At 43.4% G+C, this 24,677-nt stretch overlaps 1 protein-coding gene across 1 annotated transcript; it reads left to right on the top strand.

Annotated features, from left to right (window-relative positions):
- The first annotated feature begins 3,171 nt into the window (after positions 1-3,171).
- On the top strand, positions 3,172-5,590 carry LOC124668465 (pathogen-related protein-like). The gene is made up of 4 exons (XM_047205597.1): positions 3,172-3,318; positions 3,500-3,854; positions 5,197-5,291; positions 5,384-5,590. Exons 1-4 carry the CDS (start codon positions 3,172-3,174, stop codon positions 5,588-5,590), a joined length of 804 nt encoding a protein of 267 aa, XP_047061553.1.
- The last annotated feature ends 19,087 nt before the right edge of the window (positions 5,591-24,677 follow it).

Here is a 24,677-nt window from a genome sequence, read left to right as displayed (position 1 = left end):
TTGCCCGACTGTAATTTGTTCACCCAACATGCTTTTATCTTATGGGAGAGACACCTCTAGTGAACTGTGGACCCCGGTCCTATTCTTTACATCGCATACAATCTATCGCAATACTTGTTTTACTCGTTTTCTTGCAAACAATCATCTTCCACACAATACGGTTAATCCTTTGTTACAGCAAGCCGGTGAGATTGACAACCTCACTGTTTCGTTGGGGCAAAGTACTTTGGTTGTGTTGTGCAGGTTCCACGTTGGCGCCGGAATCCCTGGTGTTGCGCCGCACTACATTTCGCCACCATCAACCTTCAACGTGCTTCTTGGCTCCTCCTGGTTCGATAAACCTTGGTTTCTTTCTGAGGGAAAAAACTTGCCACTGTGCGCATCATACCTTCCTCTTGGGGTTTCCAACGGACGTGTACATCTACGCGCATCAAGCACTTTTTCTGGCGCCGTTGCCGGGGAAATCAAGACACGCTGCAAGGGGAGTCTCCACTTCCCAATCTCTTTACTTTGTTTTTGTCTTGCTTTATTTTATTTACTACTTTGTTTGCTGCACCTAAACAAAACACAAAAAAATTAGTTGCTAGTTTTACTTTATTTACTATCTTGTTCTCTATATCAAAAGCACAACTCGGAAGTGCCCCTGAAAACATTTAGAGGCACAACTCAAAGTGCCCCTAAAAACATTTAGAGGCAAAACTCAAAGTGCCCCTAAAAACTTTTAGAGGAAATTTTTAAAGTGCCCCTAAATGTATTTGGGGCATTTCATTCAAAGTGCCCCTATTTTAATTAGGGACACAAGCATCCGTGGCATTTTTCATAGTGTCTCTAAAAGTAAATAGGGGCACTTTAGCTACCTATTGGGGCAGTTTAAAATGCCTCTAAATTTGTACCGTACAGTAGTGCGTTCTCGATGGCATGGAGGTCGCCGGCCATCACCATCGAAGAATTCTTGCCCGCCGGTAAGGTGGGCGTTGCCGGCCGCCGCCACCCGATGATCCATTGGCAATCAGCGCGCCGCGGAGGATGTCGACGGACGGACATATACATACGAGATATGTATTAAGACCGTATTTGCAGTTTTTTTTACTACGAAAAGGATAGGTGGGGGAGCAAAGGAAACTGAACCGTCGGATGATTAGAGCATCTCCACTAGTCTCCCCGAGAAGCCCTCCACGACCACTTTTTTTCATCCGGACGGCGAAAAACGGCCCAGTCAGGCCCCCGGTTCCTCGTTTTGGTCTGGATTTGAGCCTATTTTCGTCCGGACTCCCCATGCCATCCTCGGTTTCCCGGGGTCTCCCGGGGACTCCGGATGAAGCTAAACCAACCGCCCACGCCCACGTGTCTCCTCTTTCGTCCGGATTCCCCGAGCCATCCTCTTTTTCCCCGAGAAACGCCGCTTGGGGAGCACACGACTGGGAAACTACTCCTCCCCAAGCCAAATCTTCCTCCAATTCGGACGAAAATTTCGCCGGATTTGAGCGTGTGGAGTGCCAACGAGTGGGATGCTCTTAGGAAATAGTCGCGCCGCACGGATCGGTGCATGAGCGGGCCGCAGGCAAGCCCCGTCCGAAAAAAAACGCCCATCGGGTTGCATGAAAGGGTCTGACTGCTAGTATTCTGTCATTAATCATCGCGCGGAACTAGAACAAAACAGTGTTTGCACGATCAATCTGCCCCAATGGTTAACCGCCTAGGCCCCAACGCTGAACAATATTACCCCTAAATACCGGTATGGAGGGATACATCCGAACGTTATTGGGAGAATAGGGTAGAAGCGGAAGAATATTGGCTAGTCAGAGCATCTTCATCGACGGCCCCTAAATAGTTGCCGGCAGAGGCGTCGATATTTTCGTATAAAGGGCGCCGACAGTGCATCCTCTATTTGGGGAGCTGTTCCTAAACCGGCGCCCCCAAACAGGCGGCCCGATAGAATACTTTTACATAAACTAAATATTTATACGTAGAGTTTCATTTTAATGTCATTCATGATCGAGAAATGAATAATATTTTCGGGCAAATCCGAGTAAAACATTATTCACTCCTCGACCCCGAATGACATTTGAAACCTGCTTAGCCTACTACCTACTGGCCACCCGGCTCTGTGGAGGTGAACGATCGACCGGAGCTCTCTCCAATTCTCTCTCCCCTGGTCTCTCCGCTGCTCCTCCATCGTTGATCCCCCGTAGCTCTCTCCGCCACGAACGTCAAGTAGACGGCTCTATCCGCGACCACCGCCTCCTGACGCAGTTGTTGCTCCAGCTCCTCCCGCCGCCGACGGTGATCCAACTCCTGCCTCTATAGCCGGTGCCGGAGCTGCATCTCCGCCAAAAGCCGCCCCTCGTAGACCTCATCCTGACACTGCGTCTCCTCCCGCTGCAACTGCCGCAGCGCAAGCTCCTCCCACCCCTTCTGCTGGCGCGCCTCCCATTGGCGCTGGATCAGCGCCTCCCGCCGTCGCCGCGTCTCCTGGAACTCTAGCCGCTCCGCCTCCTTGAGCGCCAGCCGGTTCTTCTCCTCCTTGAGCGCCAGCCGGTTCTCCTCCTCCTGCTGCCGCAGCTTCGCCTCCTGGCGCCACCGCTCCGCCTCCTGGCCCTGCTGCTCGTCCGCGTCATAGGCATCTAGGTTGCCGCTAGCGCCGCCTCCTCCCACGCCTCGTACTCTGCGAGCTACGGGTCCACCTCCACGACTTCTACGGCCGCCTCAAGCGTCGCCTCGTCCCACGAATCCCACATTGTGCTATTTTCTAGGATTTTTGCAGCAATGGCGGGGGAGGAGAGATAATATAGACCGCCGACGAGGCGGGAAACATCCCGCGCGGTGTCGTGGCGGGAGAATTTCCCGCGCGGCATCGTGGCGGGAGATTTTCCGGCACGGCGTCGTGGTGGTAGCGGCGCCCTGGCTCCGACTCGCGGGGCGCCGGTACACCCGATTCATGCCCTGACGAAGGGGCTGGCACGGAGTTGCCTGCGATTCTATTGACTCGAAAACTAGCCGGCGTCGTTTGGAACGCGCTGGTGCGAGCCCATTTTCGCTCCGATCTCTTATTAAACACCCATCTACCGCATAATCCCATTCAACCGCGAGCGCACACACGAGAGCAAGCAGACAACCCACGGTACTCCAGTCTCCACGCTGTTCAGAGCCCAACGCGCGCGTCCGACGACGATGGCGGCACCAGCGGGCGACTCCTCTGGCGGCGACAGGTACAGGTCTCACCTGGCCGGCGAGGGCGAGAAGAACACCGTCTGGCGGCACGGCGCGCCGCCGACGTACGACGCCGTGAACAGCCTCTTCGAGTCTGGCAGGACGCAGGTACGTCCTTCTTCGATCTTCACGCGCGCCCCATGAATCATGTCCCTCATCAGTCGGAAGAAACGGCTCCTAATTTGTCGTGTGCATGAATCGATTCCTTTTTAATTACATTATAATTGCGGATGCTTCTGCATCTGCATGCATCACACGTATGCTTGACCGTTGTCCCCTTGCTACGCAGGAGTGGCCGGAGGGGTCGCTGGAGGAGACGGTGCAGAACGCGATCAAGACGTGGGAGATGGAGCTCTCGCACAAGGCCCGCCTCGCCGACTTCAAGTCCGTCAGCCCCGGGAGGTTCACCCTCTCCGTCAACGGCGGCCGCGCCCTCACCGGGGAGGAGACGCTGGCCGTGGGAAGCTACAACGTGCTACTCGCGAGCCCGATCCTCCCGGCCACCGGCGCCTACGATGCCGCCGCCGAGACCTTCGAGTCCTCGCACGACCTCTTCCGCTCTGCGTTCCCGCGCGGCTTCGCGTGGGAGGTCGTCAAGGTCTACTCGGGCCCGCCGGTCATCGCCTTCAAGTTCCGGCACTGGGGTCCACTAGTAAAAAAAGAGGCTTCCGTCCACCTCCATTAGTCCCGGAAATATTCGAACCGCGACTAAAGGGGGCTTTAGTCGCGGTTCGGGAGGCAACCCGCGACTAATGCTCCATCCGCGACGAAAGGGTACCCCTTTAGTCGCGGTTGGTAACACCAACCGCGACTAAAGGGCTATGGAAGGATGCGGCCGGCGGAAAAATCTTTAGTCGCGGTTGGGGTTGGGGACACCAACCGCGACTAAAGGTTTTTCCGAGTTTCTGTACTCCCACGCACCCTGCACCCTCCCCCCGTGGATCGCCTTTTTTTGATTTGTAAAATACAAAAGAAAATGATAGAAAATTCAAAAAAAAAATTGTTTTCAGATTCTTGTATGTTATGCAACCTACTATTCGGAGAAATTAAGAAATTCGAATTTCCACTTTTTTTGCAAAAAAAGTTTAAAAAATGGTAAAAACCGCAATAACTTTTGCATACGACGTCGAAAAAAACGTATAATATATCAAAAAAATCCTGGGAAAAAGTTACATCCGAATTCGCCAAGGTTTACCCGGTTAGCTAATTTTTAAATTCTCAAAATTCCAAATGGAAATACAAAAGCAGGAAGATTTTAGTTTTTTCTATAAATTATGTATTATATATTTTTTTAATTTTTTAAAACCTAAAATTAATAATTTCATTCTGCATAAAGATTACTATCATTTTTACCCAATTTTTAGATTTTCAAATTTTTAGATTTTAGATTTGGCAAAAAAAATATTTAATTAATTAATAAAATTAAAAATAATACAAATTAAAAAGTTAATGTTTATTTATTTATTCAATATTATTATTACATCATTACTTTTGTTTATTAAAAGAATTATTTGAAATTCAAACACTAAAGAAATGTGACATCGATCAACATGTTAATAGGATTGATATGATACTACTATCACATACATGCGCGCGAAGCACTTGGATGCGAACGGAATGGAACTCGGATGTTAAGCGTGCTAGAGGTGGAGTAGTGGGAGGATGGGTGACCGAGCGGGAAGTTTGACCAAGAGTAAGTAATTTGACTAGAGATAAGTGTAGTTAGAGATAGAGACTAAGCTATGCAAATAACTGAAATAAGAGAAATTCTGAAAAAAAAAGAAAAAAAACGGAGTGAAAAAAATTTAGAAATCCAAATGAATTAAAAAAATTAACGAAATAGCCTTTAGTCCCGGTTGGGGACACCAACCGCGACTAAAGGTCCTTCGCCCAGGCGCACGGTAGCCGCCCACGTGGACGGGCCTTTGGGCCTTTAGTCGCGCTTAATCAACCGCGACTAATGGCAGTTGCGAACCGCGACTAAAGGCCATTTTTCTACCAGTGGTCACATGGAGGGACCCTACAAGGGACACGCACCCACCGGCGACAAGGTCGAGTTCTACGGCGTCGCCGTCCTCAAGGTACGCACCATGTCCGCTGAATTCAACATGGAATGATCTTGGTATATGTACTCGCGGAAACTGATTGGACTGTCAACTATACGTGTGCGCAGGTGGACGAGCAGCTGCGGGCGGAGGACGTGGAGGTGTTCTACGACCCAGGGGAGCTTCTCGCCGGGCTTATAAAGGGAGCCAAGGAGGAGGAAGCGGCGGCGCTCGCCGGTAGGCTGAAGGAAGCGGCTACGGTGTCGGCATCAACTGCTACTGACCCCCAGCCGCAAGACTGCCCTTTCCTTGCCTCCGCAAAGCAGCAGGAGTGATCGGTCGAGCTACCCGACTCAGCGAAACGTGTCCACTCTCCACTCTTCAGGTCTCTGCTGTTGCATCGCGGGTTCGCTATCAGAAAGATCATTTCCGTCAGCTTTTGACAAGGACTGAAAGTTCAGTCCAACGTGTAATTGTACTGCCCATCGATTGCTCCTTCCTTTGGTTTGTGTACTAGGGAGTAGCTTTTGCCGTTCTGATTTCATGATTTCTGTCTGAATCGATGTGTGTGTCACATTACAAATATTCATTCGGGCGTTCTACCGGAAAGTTCTGAACGTTTCCTGTTTCCATCCCATGAAAGTCAATTTGCAATCTGCAATAGAACCATCTGGTCTTTGCTATTTTCCTTCAAACGATCTTAGGGCTTAGAATCTTGTAGTGCCCAATAATCTTTTTTATGGACTTCCTCCGTCTTATGAAACTTGTCTTAGATTAGTCTAATACTTTTATGGGACTTAGGAAGTATTTTGATTGCCAGTATATAAACCGTGAAGTGGAGCTTTCGTCAATTAATGTTTTGTGTCTGGTTTGTTTCTCATCATGTCGTTTTGCCTCTCACGTGATTAGTTACTTTACATGTTAGTTTCGTGCAAATGTAAGCTTGCATTTGGGTTAACCTTTTTTAGATATTTTATTTATTTAATGCTCTAGACACTAAAGTTTTATTGGTGGAGGGCATGTACCAACGCATAAGGCTGTTTTTAGAAATAAACTTTGTGATCTACCTTTCAGGGCATTTTTTAACCTCATACTAACAAATGTATAATACATCTTTGCAACGCCAAGAAATTGCAAAGCATACTAAAATCCTCATATGTATAGATATAAACACATTGATATTGTTGTTTGGGTGCCCCTATTGAAGCGGAGACACATCTGCTTTGGCCACTTGACCAACATCCATCTCCGCAAGTTCTTGCCTTGGGGCCTACCTCACAGCAGATAGAGGTTGCAAGATCAATCAAGTACAAGTGGAAGTTTCAGGCTTGATGACGAGGTGTATTTGTAGGTGAAGTGATACGATGGCTAATGAGATCTTTACTCCTTGATGACATTAAGGGGCTAAGGGCCCCCCGTCTTTCAACAACTTGCCTTGCATCTAATTCATAAGTTAGTAGTACATCACTTTGCAATTTAGAGTCGTGGTCAACTACACCGTAGTTATTTTTTGTGAAGTTATTTCAAGAATTAGTGTTTGTTGTGGTCGTGGTTCTGCTGCAATTATTGATAATCTGCAATGCACATTTTGGTATGTTTATCCAGCGCATTTTAACACAATTATGTCAATAGCAATCTTATTGGTTTCCATATGTCTGGTCTGCAATTTTGCAATTACCTGCTCTTACACCAAACAACTGGTACACCGTGTTAAAACCCGATTAAACTTCCAACGGATAGGTTGCTACGGCTACGATGTGCAAACATTAGGCAGGCGGCGCGGCGAAGCGCACTATCTGTCTAGTGCCCTCGTAAGGTTGTACTCGTCATGGAAAGCAAGCTAGCATACCCGCACTTTTAAGTTAGCGACCAATCCATTGGCCAACGATCTAGGACGAACGCGTACATGCGTGGGTGCGTACAAGTATGCACGCGAGTACGAGTCCGAGCACGGGTGACCTCCTGTAACATCTCAGGATTCTAGAAAGTTGCAGGGTAGATTTAGGAAAGGGATGTGTATCTCATCATAAAATCTGGGAAAATTTCGCGCTTAATTGCATAAAACATCTAAGGGGGATCAAGTTTCTCTCTCGACACCATCTAGGATTTAGGGTTTTGAGAGTGCGATAAACTTTGACATGATCTCTTTTGATTTAGGGTTTTGAAAAGAAGTTGATCATCATTTGATTTGAATCTTGAATAATGCAATGAGTTTGAATTCAAATTCAAACTCAAACAATTCAAATGTAATAATGCATTATATAATTCAAACAATAATTATATAACAATGCAATTAAAAATAGAAGACAGTGGAAATAAATTAATACAAGCTCAATCTAGAGAAACTTGAGCTTTATTGATAATCATACACACATACATTGTCTTTACATAATTCATTTATATTGCAACAATGTGAATTTGAATTAAACAAGAAAAAGGAAATTACAAGCACCCTATGCTAAAACCCTAGCTATTTTTCATCCTCACTTGATCATGTTGATCATATGGATCATTTTGATCTTCCTTAACCTGTACACAAACAAAAACAGAAGTAATGCTTTGAACCAAGTGGTAGAAAATAATAACCAAGAGCAGATATACACGAATCAGCCGAGCTGATCCAGATTTGGAGCAAGACCCAATAGAAGCTAGCACATAGCTCACAAGGCTGTATGCATGCTCAACAACACACAGCCACCAGGGCTAGTCACCACAGCCCAAAAACCTTGCTGTCGACCAAGCAAAGCACTGCCCAGCCATATAAAAGGAAGAGTTCCATGGAAACAATTCATCCATCGACCAATTCATCCATAACAGCTTAGTTGTTCATCCTCAAGAATAATCCTGTGATAACCCCAATTTCCAGTTGTTAATTAATTTGTGTTAAATGATAATTTGCTGTAGATTATCTTGTCTAGCTAAATTCTAGTGTTTAAATAAGATGTTTGCATGCAATAAATAAATGAAGTTGATTTGTTTGTGCATGCAAGGAGTAGCAGTAATGCATCGATCAAGCTAAGTAGAAGTGCATCGCGTTTTGTACATGCATGTATTAGTGCTGATCAGCCAGCATGATGTGTAGTATTAGCACCGAACTGGACCTAGTGTTGTTGAAGTTTGAAATATTTAATCTTGGAGATGCAACGTGGCCTTGCTCTAGTGGACATGCATGCCTTGTTGGCAGCGCCTGAGTTGCTTAGTCATTCTTAGCCGTACGTGGAGTCGCTGCATGTTTACCAGTTCAATAGACTAGTTACTTTTGCTCACGGCCAGGATGTCAGCCGGCTGATATTTTGCCTCGAGCGGTTAGCAGAGCGGTAAGCGGCAGTGATATTTTTTAGTCAGCGTCGGCTTATAGCGGCGAGATATTTTGTCAGCGAACCGACCCTGCTTCGTTCTATAAATAGCTCCTGCAGCTGCACTGCATTCTTTAGATATCATGCATTAGATAGATCCATGGCGAGAGTTAGACGGAGTAGCTAGAGAGAACTAGTAAACTAGCCAGGCAAAAAGAGAGAGCGAGCCTACGTTATAATTTGGAGGCGACGGAATCATAGCGTGGAGGTGCTGCCAATCACAGTGGAGGACCGATCTTTAGTTCTAGCGAATATTAGTACTGTTATTGGATTTCTTTTGAGACGAGGAGCTTTGATCTATGAAAACATTAACGTCATAGATTATGGTATCTGTCGAGAAGGATTATCATCCATTTGAGGCAAGCTGTTTTATACCCTTCGTGTATTTTTGTAGAATACATATTGTTGTTAAATACATGATATAGTAGTTGGTAGATGGTATCGGAGATATTCGTGGGCTAATTCGTCGGTGTCGTTACGCGGTGATGGATCCGCTGGAGCCACCGGTACGAATCGGGCATTAGCGCGAATATCGATAGAAAATGATCAACATGAGAAATACATGTTTTTATAAGAGCAAACTTGGTGCTACGAAGGTAAACGTATTGTACCGATCACAGTTCAGGTATGGGACTGTCTGTGTTCTCCGCTGGGGACGGCCTCTGTTCGGGAACGTGTCGGTGATGGATCCGTAGGAGCGACCGGCATCAGTAGGTCAGAGTGTCCGGGTCTTAGCGGGTATAAGAACACTGCTTGACTAGCGCAACCTAGTCAGGACTGTCGATGTCGGAGTACCCCTCTGCAGAGTGTAAAAGTGTGAATTTCACCCCTGTGATTCCCGGGTAGGGAAACTTACTTTCATGTGTGGCACCATGCGTTTTTTTAATATGCTTAATACTTTAACCACCTTTTGTTTTCAGAAAAGCATTTCTATTTTACAATTTGTATGATTGTGTATAATCTGTTTGCTGAGTATGACTTGTCGTACTCATCAGCTCCCCTATGTTTTTTTTTAGATACAGATGTCGTCATTAAAGAAGACCTCGTCGGCGGATGTTTAGGCACGACCAGCGGGTGGGAAGCGAGTTAGAGAATCTAGTTGTAACCCATGTGTAGTTGTAAATAAAGTTGTAATATGTTGTATTTGAGCTTCTCGAGATCCACTGTGCTGGTTTTAAGCCTGCATTTTTAGCCTTGCACGAGTATAAGCCTCTCGGTTTATAGGCGCGCGACGGCTGTCTCGTCCAGGCCCGGTCTCGGGGCGTGACAGTTAAAGTGGTATCAGAGCTCTAGGTTTAGGATACGAGGGAAAAAGGGTAGATTATAGATTTTGCGACTAACAACCATCGGCAATTTTTGTTTTGCTTTGTGCAAGTAATTGGAAAATGGATACTAACGCTTTGATTTCTATAGTCATAAAAAATGCTTTTAGCAAAAAATAAATATGCCTTGCATGCGGTTTTACATCTCATGGATGTGTTCTTAGTAAAAGTTGATTGAATCTCTTGCCTGCTATTCTTGTTAGTTCATAAGCATGCTTTGGAATATGTGTTAGCTTGTATGATCACAGGATACTAGACTGTGTATAAGATGTTAGTAGAATGTTTAGTTCTGAATTTCGAGGACGAAATTCTTATAAGGTGGGGAGGATGTGATAACCCCAATTTCCAGTTGTTAATTAATTTGTGTTAAATGATAATTTGCTGTAGATTATCTTGTCTAGCTAAATTCTAGTGTTTAAATAAGATGTTTGCATGCAATAAATAAATGAAGTTGATTTGTTTGTGCATGCAAGGAGTAGCAGTAATGCATCGATCAAGCTAAGTAGAAGTGCATCGCGTTTTGTACATGCATGTATTAGTGCTGATCAGCCAGCATGATGTGTAGTATTAGCACCGAACTGGACCTAGTGTTGTTGAAGTTTGAAATATTTAATCTTGGAGATGCAACGTGGCCTTGCTCTAGTGGACATGCATGCCTTGTTGGCAGCGCCTGAGTTGCTTAGTCATTTTTAGCCGTACGTGGAGTCGCTGCATGTTTACCAGTTCAATAGACTAGTTACTTTTGCTCACGGCCAGGATGTCAGCCGGCTGATATTTTGCCTCGAGCGGTTAGCAGAGCGGTAAGCGGCAGTGATATTTTTTAGTCAGCGTCGGCTTATAGCGGCGGGATATTTTGTCAGCGAACCGACCCTGCTTCGTTCTATAAATAGCTCCTGCAGCTGCACTGCATTCTTTAGATATCATGCATTAGATAGATCCATGGCGAGAGTTAGACGGAGTAGCTAGAGAGAACTAGTAAACTAGCCAGGCAAAAAGAGAGAGCGAGCCTACGTTATAATTTGGAGGCGACGGAATCATAGCGTGGAGGTGCTGCCAATCACAGTGGAGGACCGATCTTTAGTTCTAGCGAATATTAGTACTGTTATTGGATTTCTTTTGAGACGAGGAGCTTTGATCTATGAAAACATTAACGTCATAGATTATGGTATCTGTCGAGAAGGATTATCATCCATTTGAGGCAAGCTGTTTTATACCCTTCGTGTATTTTTGTAGAATACATATTGTTGTTAAATACATGATATAGTAGTTGGTAGATGGTATCGGAGATATTCGTGGGCTAATTCGCCGGTGTCGTTACGCGGTGATGGATCCGCTGGAGCCACCGGTACGAATCGGGCATTAGCGCGAATATCGATAGAAAATGATCAACATGAGAAATACATGTTTTTATAAGAGCAAACTTGGTGCTACGAAGGTAAACGTATTGTACCGATCACAGCTCAGGTATGGGACTGTCTCGTGTTCTCCGCCGGGGACGGCCTCCGTTCGGGAACGTGTCGGTGATGGATCCGTAGGAGCGACCGGCATCGTAGGTCGAGTGTCCGGGTCTTAGCGGGTATAAGAACACTGCTTGACTAGCGCAACCTAGTCAGGACCGTCGATGTCGGAGTACCCTCTCGCAGAGTGTAAAAGTGTGAATTTCACCCCTGTGATTCCCGGGTAGGGAAACTTACTTTCATGTGTGGCACCATGCGTTTTTTTAATATGCTTAATACTTTAACCACCTTTTGTTTTCAGAAAAGCATTTCTATTTTACAATTTGTATGATTGTGTATAATCTGTTTGCTGAGTATGACTTGTCGTACTCATCAGCTCCCCTATGTTTTTTTTTTAGATACAGATGTCGTCATTAAAGAAGACCTCGTCGGCGGATGTTTAGGCACGACCAGCGGGTGGGAAGCGAGTTAGAGAATCTAGTTGTAACCCATGTGTAGTTGTAAATAAAGTTGTAATATGTTGTATTTGAGCTTCTCGAGATCCACTGTGCTGGTTTTAAGCCTGCATTTTTAGCCTTGCACGAGTATAAGCCTCTCGGTTTATAGGCGCGCGGCGGCTGTCTCGTCCAGGCCCGGTCTCGGGCGTGACAGTTAAAGTGGTATCAGAGCTCTAGGTTTAGGATACGAGGGCAAAAGGGTAGATTATAGATTTTGCGACTAACAACCATCGGCAATTTTTGTTTTGCAAGAATCATCCAGCCAGGAGGAGTGATACGCGTAGATGCACACGTACGTTGGGAACCCCAAGTGGAAGGTATGATGCGTATAGAAGCAAGTTTCCCTCAGTATGAAACCAAGGTTATCGAACCAGTAGGAGCCAAGAAGCACGTGAAGGTTGTTGGTGGAGGAGTGTAGTGCGGCGCAACACCAAGGTGAAACCGGCGCCAACGTGGAACCTCGCACAACACAATCAAGATGCTTTGCCCCAACGTAACAATGAAGGTTGTCAATCTCACCGGCTTGCTGAAAACAAAGGATTAAACGTATCGAGTGGAAGATGGTGTTTGTTTGCAAAGAACAGTAAAAACAATAATTGCAGTAGAATGTATTCAGATGTAAAAGAATGGACCGGGGTCCACAGTTCACTAGTGGTGTCTCTCCAATAACTAACATGCTGGGTGAACAAATTACAGGTGGGCAATTGACAAATCAAGATTCAATACATATCAACGATGATTACTATGTGATTTAATCAGGGCATTACGACAAAGTACATAGACCGCTATCCAGCATGCATCTATGCCTAAATAATCCACCTTCGGGTTAGCATCCGCACCCCTCCAAGTATTAAGTTGTAAACAACAGATAATTGCATTAAGTATGGTGCGTAATGTAATCAACACAAATATCCTTAGACAAAGCATCAATGTTTTATCCCTAGTAGCAACAAGACATCCACAACCTTAGAACCTACCGTCACGATCCCGCATTCAATGGAGGCATGAACCCACTATCGAGCATAAATACCCCCTCTTGGAGTTACAAGTATCAACTTGGCCAGAGCCTCTACTAGCAACGGAGAGCATGCAAGAACATAAACAACACATATATGATAGATTGATAATCAACTTAAAATAGTATTCTAGATTCATCGGATCCCACCAAACACAACATGTAGCATTACAAATAGATGATCTTGATCATGTTAGGCAGCTCACAAGATCTATAACAATGATAGCACAAGCGGAGAAGACAACCATCTAGCTACCGCTATGGACCCATAGTCCAAGGATGAACTACTCACGCATCAATCCGGAGGCGGGCATGATGATGTAGAGCCCCTCCGGTGATGATTCCCCTCTCCGGCAGGGTGCCGGAGGCGATCTCCCGAATCCCCCGAGATGGGATTGGCGGCGGCGGCGTCTCTGGAAGGTTTTCCGTATCGTGGCTCTCGGTACAGGGGTATTCGCGACGAAGGCTTTAAGTAGGCGGAAGGGCAATGCAGGGGGGCTCACGAGGGGCCCACACCACAGGCCGGCGCGTCCAGGGCCTGGGCTGCGCCGCCCTGTGGTCTGGCCACCTCGTGGCCCCACTTCGTTATCTCTTCGGTCTTCTGGAAGCTTCGTGGAAAAATAGGACCCTGGGCGTTGATTTCGTCCAATTCCGAGAATATTTCCTTACTAGGATTTCTGAAACAAAAAACAGCAGAAAACAACAACTGGCGCTTCGGCATCTTGTTAATAGGTTAGTGCCGGAAAATGTATAATAATGCTGTAAAGTATGTATAAAACATTCAAGTATTCTCATAAAAGTAGCATGGAACATAAGAAATTATAGATACGTTTGAGACGTATCAAGCATCCCAAGCTTAGTTCCTACTCGTCCTCGAGTAGGTAAACGATAACACAAATAATTTCTGAAGTGACATGCTACCAACATAATTTTGATCAACATTATTGTAAAGCATATGAGATAAATTGAGTGATCTGAACAAAAGATTGCTAACAAAGATAATGACTAAACAAATGAATCATATAGCAAAACTTTTCATAAATAGTACTTTCAAGACAAGTATCAATAAGACTTGCATAAGAGCTAACTCATAAGCAATAAATTCAAAGTAGAATGCATTGAAGCAACACAAAGGATGATTAAGTTTCAGCAATTGCTTTCAACTTGTAACATGTATATCTCATGGATATTTGTCAACATAGAGTAGTATAACAAGTGCAATAAATAAACATGTAAGAATCAAGGCACACAGCTTAACACAAGTGTTTGCTTCTAAGATAGAAAGAAGTGGGTAAACCGACTCAACATAAAGTAAAAGAATGGCCCTTCGCAGAGGGAAGCATGGATTACTATTTTTGTGCTAGAGCTTTTGTTTTGAAAACATAGAAACAATTTTGTCAACGGTAGTAATAATTCATATGTGCTATGCATAATACTTCCTATAAGTTGCAAGTCTCATGCATAGAGTACTAATAGTGCTCGCACCTTGTCCTAATCAGCTCAGATAACACGGATTATCATTGCATGACATATGTTTCAACCAAGTGTCACAAAGGGGTACCTCTATGCCGCCTGTACAAAGGTCTAAGGAGAAAGCACGCATTGGATTTCTCGCTTTTGATTATTCTCAACTTGGACATCCATACCGGGACAACATAGACAACAGATAATGGACTCCTCTTTTAATGCTTAAGCATTCAACAACAAATAATATTCTCATAAGAGATTGAGGTTGTATGTCCACGCTGAAACTTCCACCATGATACTTGGCTTTAGTTGGCTGCCCAATGTTCTTCTCTAACATATGCATACTCAAACCATTTGATCATGAAATCGCACTTACTTCAGACAAGACGAACATGCATAGCATCTCACATGATATCCAACAAAGGTAAAAAGTTGATGGCGTCCCCGTAAACATGGTTACCGCGCAACAAGCAACTTATAAGAATTAAGACACATAACTACATATTCATCACCACAATAGTTTTTAAGCTATTTGTCCCATGAGCTATATATTGCAAAGATAAAGGAATGAAATTTTAAAGGTAGCACTCAAGTAATTTACTTTGGAATGGCGGAAAAATACCATGTAATGGGTAGATATGGTGGACACAAATGGCATGAGTTTTGGCTCAAGGTGTTTGGATGCACGAGAAGCATTTCCTCTCAGTACAAGGTTTGGGCTAGCAAGGTTGTTTGAAGCAAACACAAGTATGAATAGGTACAGCAAAACTTACACAAGAACATATTGCAAGCATTATAAGGCTCTACACTCGTCTTCCTTGTTGTTCAAACACTTTACCGTAAAAATATCTAGACTTAGAGAGACCAATCATGCAAACCAAATTAAACAAGCTCTACGGTAGTTCTTCATTAATAGATTAAACTACATGATGCAAGAGCTTAAACATGATCTATGAGAGCTCAAACAATTGCCAAATTTCCAAACCATATGCAGCATTTTCCGATTCCAACCAAATAGCAATTTAACGAAGCAATTTCAGCCTTCGCCATGAACATTAAAGCACAATTAAGAACACAAGTGTTCCATATGAAAAACCGGAGCGTAATATCTCCAATATAAGGATGATGGGATCCAACTTTATTCAAACCAAAACAAAAATAAAAGCAAACCGACGCTCCAAGTAAAGAACATAAGATGTGATGGAATAAAAATATAGTTTCACTAGAAGTGACTTGATAATGTTGTCGATGAAGAAGGGGATGCCTTGGGCATCCCCAAGCTTAGATGCTTGAGTCTTCTTAAAATATGCAGGGATGAACCATCGTGGCATCCCCAAGCTTAGACCTTTCACTCTTCTTGATCATAGTATATCATCCTCTTCTCTTGACCCTTGAAAACTTCCTCCACACCAAACTTCAAGCAAACTCATTAGAGGGTTAGTGCATAATTAAAAATTCACATATTCAGAGGTGACACAATCATTCTTAACACTTTTGGACATTGCACAAAGCTTCTGAAAGTTAATGGAACAAAGAAACTCATTCAACATAGGAAAAGCGGCAATGCGAAACAAAAGGCAGAATATGTCAAAAACAGAACAGTCCGTAAAGACGAATTTTGCAGGGGGGCACTTAACTTGCTCAAACGGAAAAACTCAAAACTAATGAAAGTTGCGTACATATATGAGGATCACGCTCGTAAATTTGCAGATCTTTTTGTTTTTTTACAGAGAGATCTGTACGAATTCGTGACGGACGACAATGTCGTTTCTCGCGTAGCCGATCCAAATCTAGCATCAACTTTAACATAGAAACTTTACTTGGCACAAAAACATGATAGGAGAGGTTTCTACAGTAGTAAACAACTTCCAAGACTCAACAATACAGTAAATAAAATATAACTTGAGTTATCTTCCAAAAAGTGCTTTTTCTTCAACGCCTTTCAGCTAGGCGCAGAAAGTGCAAATCAAGTAACATCAAGAGAAGAAGCATCAACATCATAGCTTGTTCTAATAATAGAATCAAAAGGCAACTTCATTCTCTTTCTAGGGAAGTGTTTGATACGTCTCCAACGTATCGATAATTTCTTATGTTCCATGCTACATTATTGATGATATCTACATGTTTTATGCACATTATATGTCGTATTTACGCATTTTCTGGAACTAACCTATTAACAAGATGCCAAAGAGCCGCTGTCGTTGTCTCGCCGTTTTTGGTTTCGTAAATCCTAGTAAGGAAATATTCTCGAATTGGACGAAATCAACGCCCGTGGTCCTATTTTTGCACGAAGCTTCCGGAAGACCGAAAGGATAACGAAGTGGGGCGACGAGGCGCCGCCACGCCGTGGCCGCGCGGCCGTGGCCGGGCCCGCGCCGCCCGGTGTGTGGGGCCCTCGTGCCACCCCTTGCGTTGCCCTTCCGCCTACTTAAAGCCTCCGTCGCTAAACCCCCAGCACCGAGAGCCACGATACGGAAAACCTTCCGCAGACGCCGCCGCCGCGAATCCCATCTCTGGGGATTCAGAGATCGCCTCCGCACCCCGCCGGAGAGGGGATTCATCTCCCGGAGGACTCTACACCGCCATGATCGCCTCCGGAGTGATGAGTGAGTAGTTCACCCCGGACTATGGGTCCATAGCAGTAGCTAGATGGTCGTCTTCTCCTAATTGTGCTTCATTGTTGGATCTTGTGAGCTGCCTAACATGATCAAGATCATCTATCCGTAATACTATATGTTGTGTTTGTCGGGATCCGATGGATAGAGAATACTATGTTATGGTGATTATCAATCTATTACTTATGTGTTGTTTATGATCTTGCATGCTCTCCGTTATTAGTAGAGGCTCGGCCAAGTTTTTACTCTTAACTCCAAGAGGGAGTATTTATGCTCGATAGTGGGTTCATGCCTTCATTGATACCCGGGACGTGTGACGTAAAGTTCTAAGGTTGTGTTGTGCTCGTTGCCACTAGAGATAAAACATTGATTCTATGTCTAAGGATGTAGTTGTTGATTACATTACGCACCATACTTAATGCAATTGTCTCGTTGCTTTGCAACTTAATACCGGATGGGGTTCGGATGATAACCCGAAGGTGGACTTTTTAGGCATAGATGCAGCTTGGATGGCGGTCTATGTACTTTGTCGTAATGCCCAATTAAATCTCACTATATTTATCATATCATGTATATGCATTGTTATGCCCTTTTCTATTTGTCAATTGCCCGACTGTAATTTGTTCACCCAACATGCTTTTATCTTATGGGAGAGACACCTCTAGTGAACTGTGGACCCCGGTCCTATTCTTTACATCGCATACAATCTACTGCAATACTTGCAAGCAAGCCGGTGAGATTGACAACCTCACTCGTTTCGTTGGGGCAAAGTACTTTGGTTGTGTTGTGCAGGTTCCACGTTGGCGCCGGAATCCCCGGTGTTGCGCCGCATCACATTTCGCCACCATCAACCTTCAACGTGCTTCTTGGCTCCTCCCGGTTCGATTAAAACTTGGTTTCTTTCCGAGGGAAAACTTGCCACTGTGCGCATCATACCTTCCTCTTGGGGTTCCCAACGGACGTGTACATCTACGCGCATCAAGCACTTTTTCTGGCGCCGTTGCCGGGGAGATCAAGACACGCTGCAAGGGGAGTCTCCACTTCCCAATCACTTTACTTTGTTTTTGTCTTGCTTTATTTTATTTACTACTTTGTTTGCTGCACCTAAACAAAACACAAAAAAATTAGTTGCTAGTTTTACTTTATTTACTATCTTGCTCTCTATATCAAAAACACAAAAAAATTAGTTACTTGTCTTTACTTTATTTGCCTAGTTTACTTTATTGCTACTAAAATGAGTAATCCTGAAGTTGAAGTTCGTTCTTTTAAGCAACAAGGTGGAGAAAGTTTTAAAGATGCTTGGTATAGAATTAGTAATGCTCATCATAGGTGCATTAAGAAACACTCCACCACTATCCTTCTTAGGAACTTTTATGTTGGTTTATCTAGTTGGAATAGGTATGTTCTTGATACTCTTTCGGGAGGTAATTTCCTAGGTACTCCCGCTTTAGAAGCTAGTTGCATCATTGAGAGTCTAGTTGGAATACCACCTGTTAATGAAGTTAAAATTGAAATCTCTCTTGAGGATGTTATGAAAAAATTGGAAACCATAGAGAAGAATTTTCCAAGTATTGAAACTAAATTGGAAATGTTATTGGACAAAACTGATGAACTTGTTAAATCCCTAGGAGGAATTGATGAAAGAATTAGTGTTCTAGGAACTTGTGTTGTCCATGATAATCAAACCAATAGGATTGATGAACTTGAAAAAGCTATGGGAACCTTGGGTTCAACCTTTTCTTCCCTCAAGTATAATGAGAAAGCTTATGTGGGTAAAGAGCAAAAATTCATGTATGCCTCTAAAGTTCCTAAATAAAAGAATTATTATAGGCCTAAAATTGCTAAAACCCCTAGCACCACCATAGAAAATTTAGATAATGGAACACCTAAAGTACCCTCTGCAACAAGTTGTGTTTGCATGAAAAATAATAATGTTGATGCTTCTACTCTTGATGTTACTTGATTTACACTTTCTGCGCCTAGCTGAAAGGCGTTAAAGAAAAGCGCTTATGGGAGACAACCCATGTTTTTACTACAGTACTTTGTTTTATATTCGAGTCTTGGAAGTTGTTTACTACTGTAGCAACCTCTCCTTATCATGTTTTTGTGCCAAGTAAAGTTTCTATGTTAAAGTTGATGTTATATTTGGGATCGCTGCTTAGAAAAAACAGCATTGCTGTCTGTCACGAATTCTGGCACAAGTCTCTGTAGAAAATTCGAAAAAATCTGTCAATTTACGAGCGTGATACTCAGATATGTACGCAACTTTCATTAGTTTTGAGTTTTTCCATTTGAGCAAGTCTGGTGCCATTTTAAAATTCGTCTTTACGAACTGTTCTGTTTTTGACAGATTCTGCCTTTTATTTCGCATTGCCGTATTTGCTATGTTGGATGAATTTCTTTGATCCATTAATGTCCAGTAGCTTTGTGCAATGTCCAGAAGTGTTAAGAATGATTGTGTCACCTCTGAATATGTGAATTATTAATTGTGCACTAACCCTCTAATGAGTTTGCTTGAAGTTGGTGTGAAGGAAGTTTTCAAGGGTCAAGAGAGGAGTATGATATACTATGATCAAGAGGAGTGAAAGCTCTAAGTTTGGGGATGCCCCCGTGGTTCACCCCTGCATATTTTAAGAAGACTCAAGCGTCTAAGCTTGGGGATGCCCAAGGCATCCCCTTCTTCATCGACAACATCATCAGGTTCCTCCCCTGAAACTATATTTTTATTCAGTCACATCTTATGTTCTTTACTTGGAGCGTCGGTTTGTTTTTGTTTTTGTTTTTGTTTGAATAAAATGGATCCTAGCATTCACTTTATGGGAGAGAGACACGCTCCGCTGTTGCATATGGACAAATATGTCCTTAGGCTTTACTCATAATATTCAAGGCGAAGGTTGAAACTTCTTCGTTAAATTGTTATATGGTTGGAATTGGGAAATGCTACATGTAGTAATTCTAAAATGTCTTGGATAATGTGATACTTTGCAATTGTTGTGCTCATGTTTAAGCTCTTGCATCATATACTTTGCACCCATTAATGAAGAAATACATAGAGCTTGCTAAAATTTGATTTGCATATTTGGTCTCTCTAAGGTCTAGATAATTTCTAGTATTGAGTTTTGAACAACAAGGAAGACGGTGTAGAGTTTTATAATGTTTACAATATGTATTTTATGTGAGTTTTGCTGCACCGGTTCATCCTTGAGTTTGCTTCAAATAACCTTGCTAGTCTAAACCTTGTATCGAGAGGGAATACTTCTCATGCATCCAAAATCCTTGAGCCAACCACTATGCCATTTGTGTCCACCATACCTACCTACTACATGGTATTTCTCCGCCATTCCAAAGTAAATTGCTTGAGTGCTACCTTTAAAATTCCATCATTCACCTTTGCAATATATAGCTCATGGGACAAAATAGCCTTAAAAACTATCGTAGTATTGAATATGTACTTATGCACTTTATCTCTTATTAAGTTGCTTGTTGTGCGATAACCATGCTTCTGGAGACGCCATCAACTACTCTTTGTTGAATATCATGTGAGTTGCTATGCATGTCCGTCTTGTCTGAAGTAAGAGAGATCTACCACCTTAATGGTTGGAGCATGCATATTGTTAGAGAAGAACATTGGGCCGCTAACTAAAGCCATGAATCATGGTGGAAGTTTCAGTTTGGACATATATCCTCAATCTCATATGAGAATAATAATTGTTGCTACATGCTTATGCATTAAAGAGGAGTCCATTATCTGTTGTCCATGTTGTCCCGGTATGGATGTCTAAGTTGAGAACAATCAAAAGCGAGAAATCCAAAATGCGAGCTTTCTCCTTAGACCGTTGTACAGGCGGCATGGAGGTACCCCTTTGTGACACTTGGTTGAAACATGTGTATTGCGAAGATCCGGTAGTCCAAGCTAAGTAGGACAAGTTGCGGACACTATTAGTATACTATGCATGAGGCTTGCAACTTGTAAGATATAATTTACATAACTCATATGCTTTATTACTACCGTTGACAAAATTGTTTCATGTTTTCAAAATAAAAGCTCTAGCACAAATACAGCAATCGATGCTTTCCTCTTTGAAGGACCTTTCTTTTACTTTTATTGTTGAGTCGGTTCACCTATCTCTCTCCACCTTAAGAAGCAAACACTTGTGTGAACTGTGCATTGATTCCTACATACTTGCATATTGCACTTGTTATATTACTTTATATTGACACTATCCATGAGATATACATGTTATAAGTTGAAAGCAACCGCTGAAACTTAATCTTCCTTTGTGTTGCTTCAATACATTTACTTTGATTTATTGCTTTATGAGTTAACTCTTATGCAAGACTTATTGATGCTTGTCTTGAAGTACTATTCATGAAAAGTCTTTGCTTTATGATTCATTTGTTTACTCATGTCATTACCATTGTTTTGATCGCTGCATTCATTACATATGTTTACAAATAGTATGATCAAGATTATGATGGCATGTCACTTCAGAAATTATCTTTGTTATCGTTTTAACTGCTCGGGACGAGCAGAACTAAGCTTGGGGATGCTGATACGTCTCCAACGTATCGATAATTTCTTATGTTCCATGCTACATTATTGATGATATCTACATGTTTTATGCACATTATATGTCGTATTTACGCATTTTCTGGGAACTAACCTATTAACAAGATGCCGAAGAGCCGCTGTCGTTTTCTCGTTGTTTTTGGTTTCAGAAATCCTAGTATGGAAATATTCTCGGAATTGGACGAAATCAACGCCCAGGGTCCTATTTTTGCACGAAGCTTCCAGAAGACCGAAAGGATAACGAAGTGGGGCGACGAGGCGCCGCCACGCCAGGGCCGCGCGGCCAGGGCTGGGCCCGCGCCGCCCTGGTGTGTGGGGCCCTCGTGCCACCCCTTGCGTTGCCCTTCCGCCTACTTAAAGCCTCCGTCGCGAAACCCCCAGTACCGAGAGCCACGATACGGAAAACCTTCCAGAGACGCCGCCGCGAATCCCATCTCGGGGGATTCAGGAGATCGCCTCCGGCACCCTGCCGGAGAGGGGATTCATCTCCCGGAGGACTCTACACCGCCATGATCGCCTCCGGAGTGATGAGTGAGTAGTTCACCCCCGGACTATGGGTCCATAGCAGTAGCTAGATTGTCGTCTTCTCCTAATTGTGCTTCATTGTTGGATCTTGTGAGCTGCCTAACATGATCAAGATCATCTATCTGTAATACTATATGTTGTGTTTGTCGGGATCCGATGGATAGAGAATACTATGTTATGGTGATTATCAATCTATTACTTATGTGTTGTTTATGATCTTGCATGCTCTCCGTTATTAGTAGAGGCTCTGGCCAAGTTTTTACTCTTAACTCCAAGAGGGAGTATTTATGCTCGATAGTGGGTTCATGCCTTCATTGATACCTGGGACAGTGACAGAAAGTTCTAAGGTTGTGTTGTGCTGTTGCCACTAGGGATAAAACATTCACTACTAGGAAAAGGCTTACCGCCGGCGACCTGAAAAGGCTTACCGCCGGCACTTTCGGATTCGCCGGCGATCACCTCGCCGGTGGTAAGCGCTTACCGCCGGCGTCCTCGGATTCGCCGGGGGTAACTCCAACTTACCGCCGGCACCTTCTCCAATTCGCCAGCGGTATTTGTTACCGCCGGCACCTAGCCTATTCGCCGGGGGTAACGATGTGTATCGCCGGCATTTACGTTCTTGCCGGTGGTAAAACTAAAAATTCGCCAGGGGTAATAATAACAGGAGCCAAAAAAAAATCTCAAATTACACTGTATATACATCAGAATACATAATATATACACATAATATAGAGGGAAATACCAAAATGACAGCAAGATACACATCAATAACACAACAGATATAGAAAGTATCCAAATGTTCATAACGTGCATGCATGAATAACACAACAGATATAGAAAGTCTCAAACTAGCAAATATTATACAAATAGATACAAGTTCTCCCCGTTTGCCCGACAATCTCAGCTTATTAGGGTGGCTTGCACACGTGAATACAAAATCTCCATCCAGCGGCTAGCTAGCTTCTAGCTGCCCACCAGGCTTCTCGCTCCTCCGCTGGCTGCCGGCCAGCCTACTCGCTCAATCGACACCGGCCAGCCTACTCGCTGAAACGCCGCCGGCCAGCTCCTCCTGCGTGCTCGGACTCCGAAGACGAGCTCCCTACACATCGAAGTATCATTATTGTTTGTTTAGTTCAACCGAAGAAAAAATCACATGAAAGAAATCCATGAGTTAGAACTAGTGTTAATGAGAAAAACATGAGCAGTATGCAATGGGCAATTTCATTTCAATTATCAGTGACTGAAATAATGCAAGAAAATGATAGAATTGGTATTCTAGGATTCAGTAAACATCTCTCAAAACAGAAAATGATAGAATTGGCACTCTAGGATTGAGTGAACATCTCTCAAAACAGAAAATGATAAAATTGGTACTTGACTAATCAGCTAGTAATACATAAGTCATGCAGTTCATTTGGAACAGCGAAACAACTTTACAAAAAATGAGTTCTGGCATCTAGTGCAGTTTACCATAGCCAACAATATGCTTGTATCAAACAACGATGCAAAACAAAAGCACCTTCATTTTTATATTACAGATCAATGAGCATAAATTATTGTGAAGGTTCTCATAGGATACAAGGGATACAGATGAATCCTTGACACCAATCAGCTACATTATTTCTACATCTAAAATTTGTGAGAACCTCTGCCATTACCCCCATTTATTAAGAACAGAGGGTACCTGAAACTTTTCCTTTCCACAATGTGATATATCCGACCTGGTGCATAGAGCCTCCTTGGATCTTTCAACAGAGCATCTTCAGGTATGCAAGTATCCTTCAAACATCTCAAACATATTATATATGGCAGACTGCCCAGGAGAAGATGGTCCAATTTTAAAATTGCTTCAACCCATAAAGATGGAAGAAAATAATCACATTGCATTCAACATACTCGATATCATAATTAGAAAAAAAAGATCATACACCCCAGATACAAGAAAATAATTACCTAGAGGTAAACTCTAATTTTTTAGATAACAATGCAAATTCTACTACATCACAGCAGCCGATATATAGTTGCTAGTTGCTAATTCTTACTTTGAAGGCCTAGAATAGGCAAGAGAGGTAACTAATTCAAGAATTAATGAATCGTGAGTTTATGACATGCTAAGTTTTCAACTGATACACTTCAAGTACCGGCTGGCCACTAAAATTACATAATGTAAAGGTGTGTGTGGTACTAGAATCATACTATAGCTAACAACGGTGAGTATGAATTCAGATGGAGCATCTTGATTTTGTTTCAAACAAGATGCATCGATTTCTCCATATTGTTTTCTGTTCCCCATCCAAGTTGAACATTCTAGCCATCATTATTTGCTCTACCTTGGCATATACTATCTAAAATAACCAATCTCGCACAGTTCACCGCATTCAAGTGATATTGTTAGCACGCTGAATTTAGTTGCAGACAGACAGTACGTATATCGGTGCAAAGTAACAGCGGGTGGTTTGGTGGCCATACCAGTGGCAGCATCGAACTTGGCCCAGAGCTTCTCGCGGCACTCGTGGTCGGCGGCGAGGATGCACACCCAGACCCGCTCCTTGTTCCCGGCCTGGTCGACGGCCTCGAGAATGGAGCCGCCGATGCCGG

This window comes from Lolium rigidum, chromosome 6 (assembly GCF_022539505.1).
Source record: "Lolium rigidum isolate FL_2022 chromosome 6, APGP_CSIRO_Lrig_0.1, whole genome shotgun sequence".
NCBI classification, from domain to species: domain Eukaryota; kingdom Viridiplantae; phylum Streptophyta; class Magnoliopsida; order Poales; family Poaceae; genus Lolium; species Lolium rigidum.
This window is presented reverse-complemented; position numbering and strand designations above follow the sequence as displayed.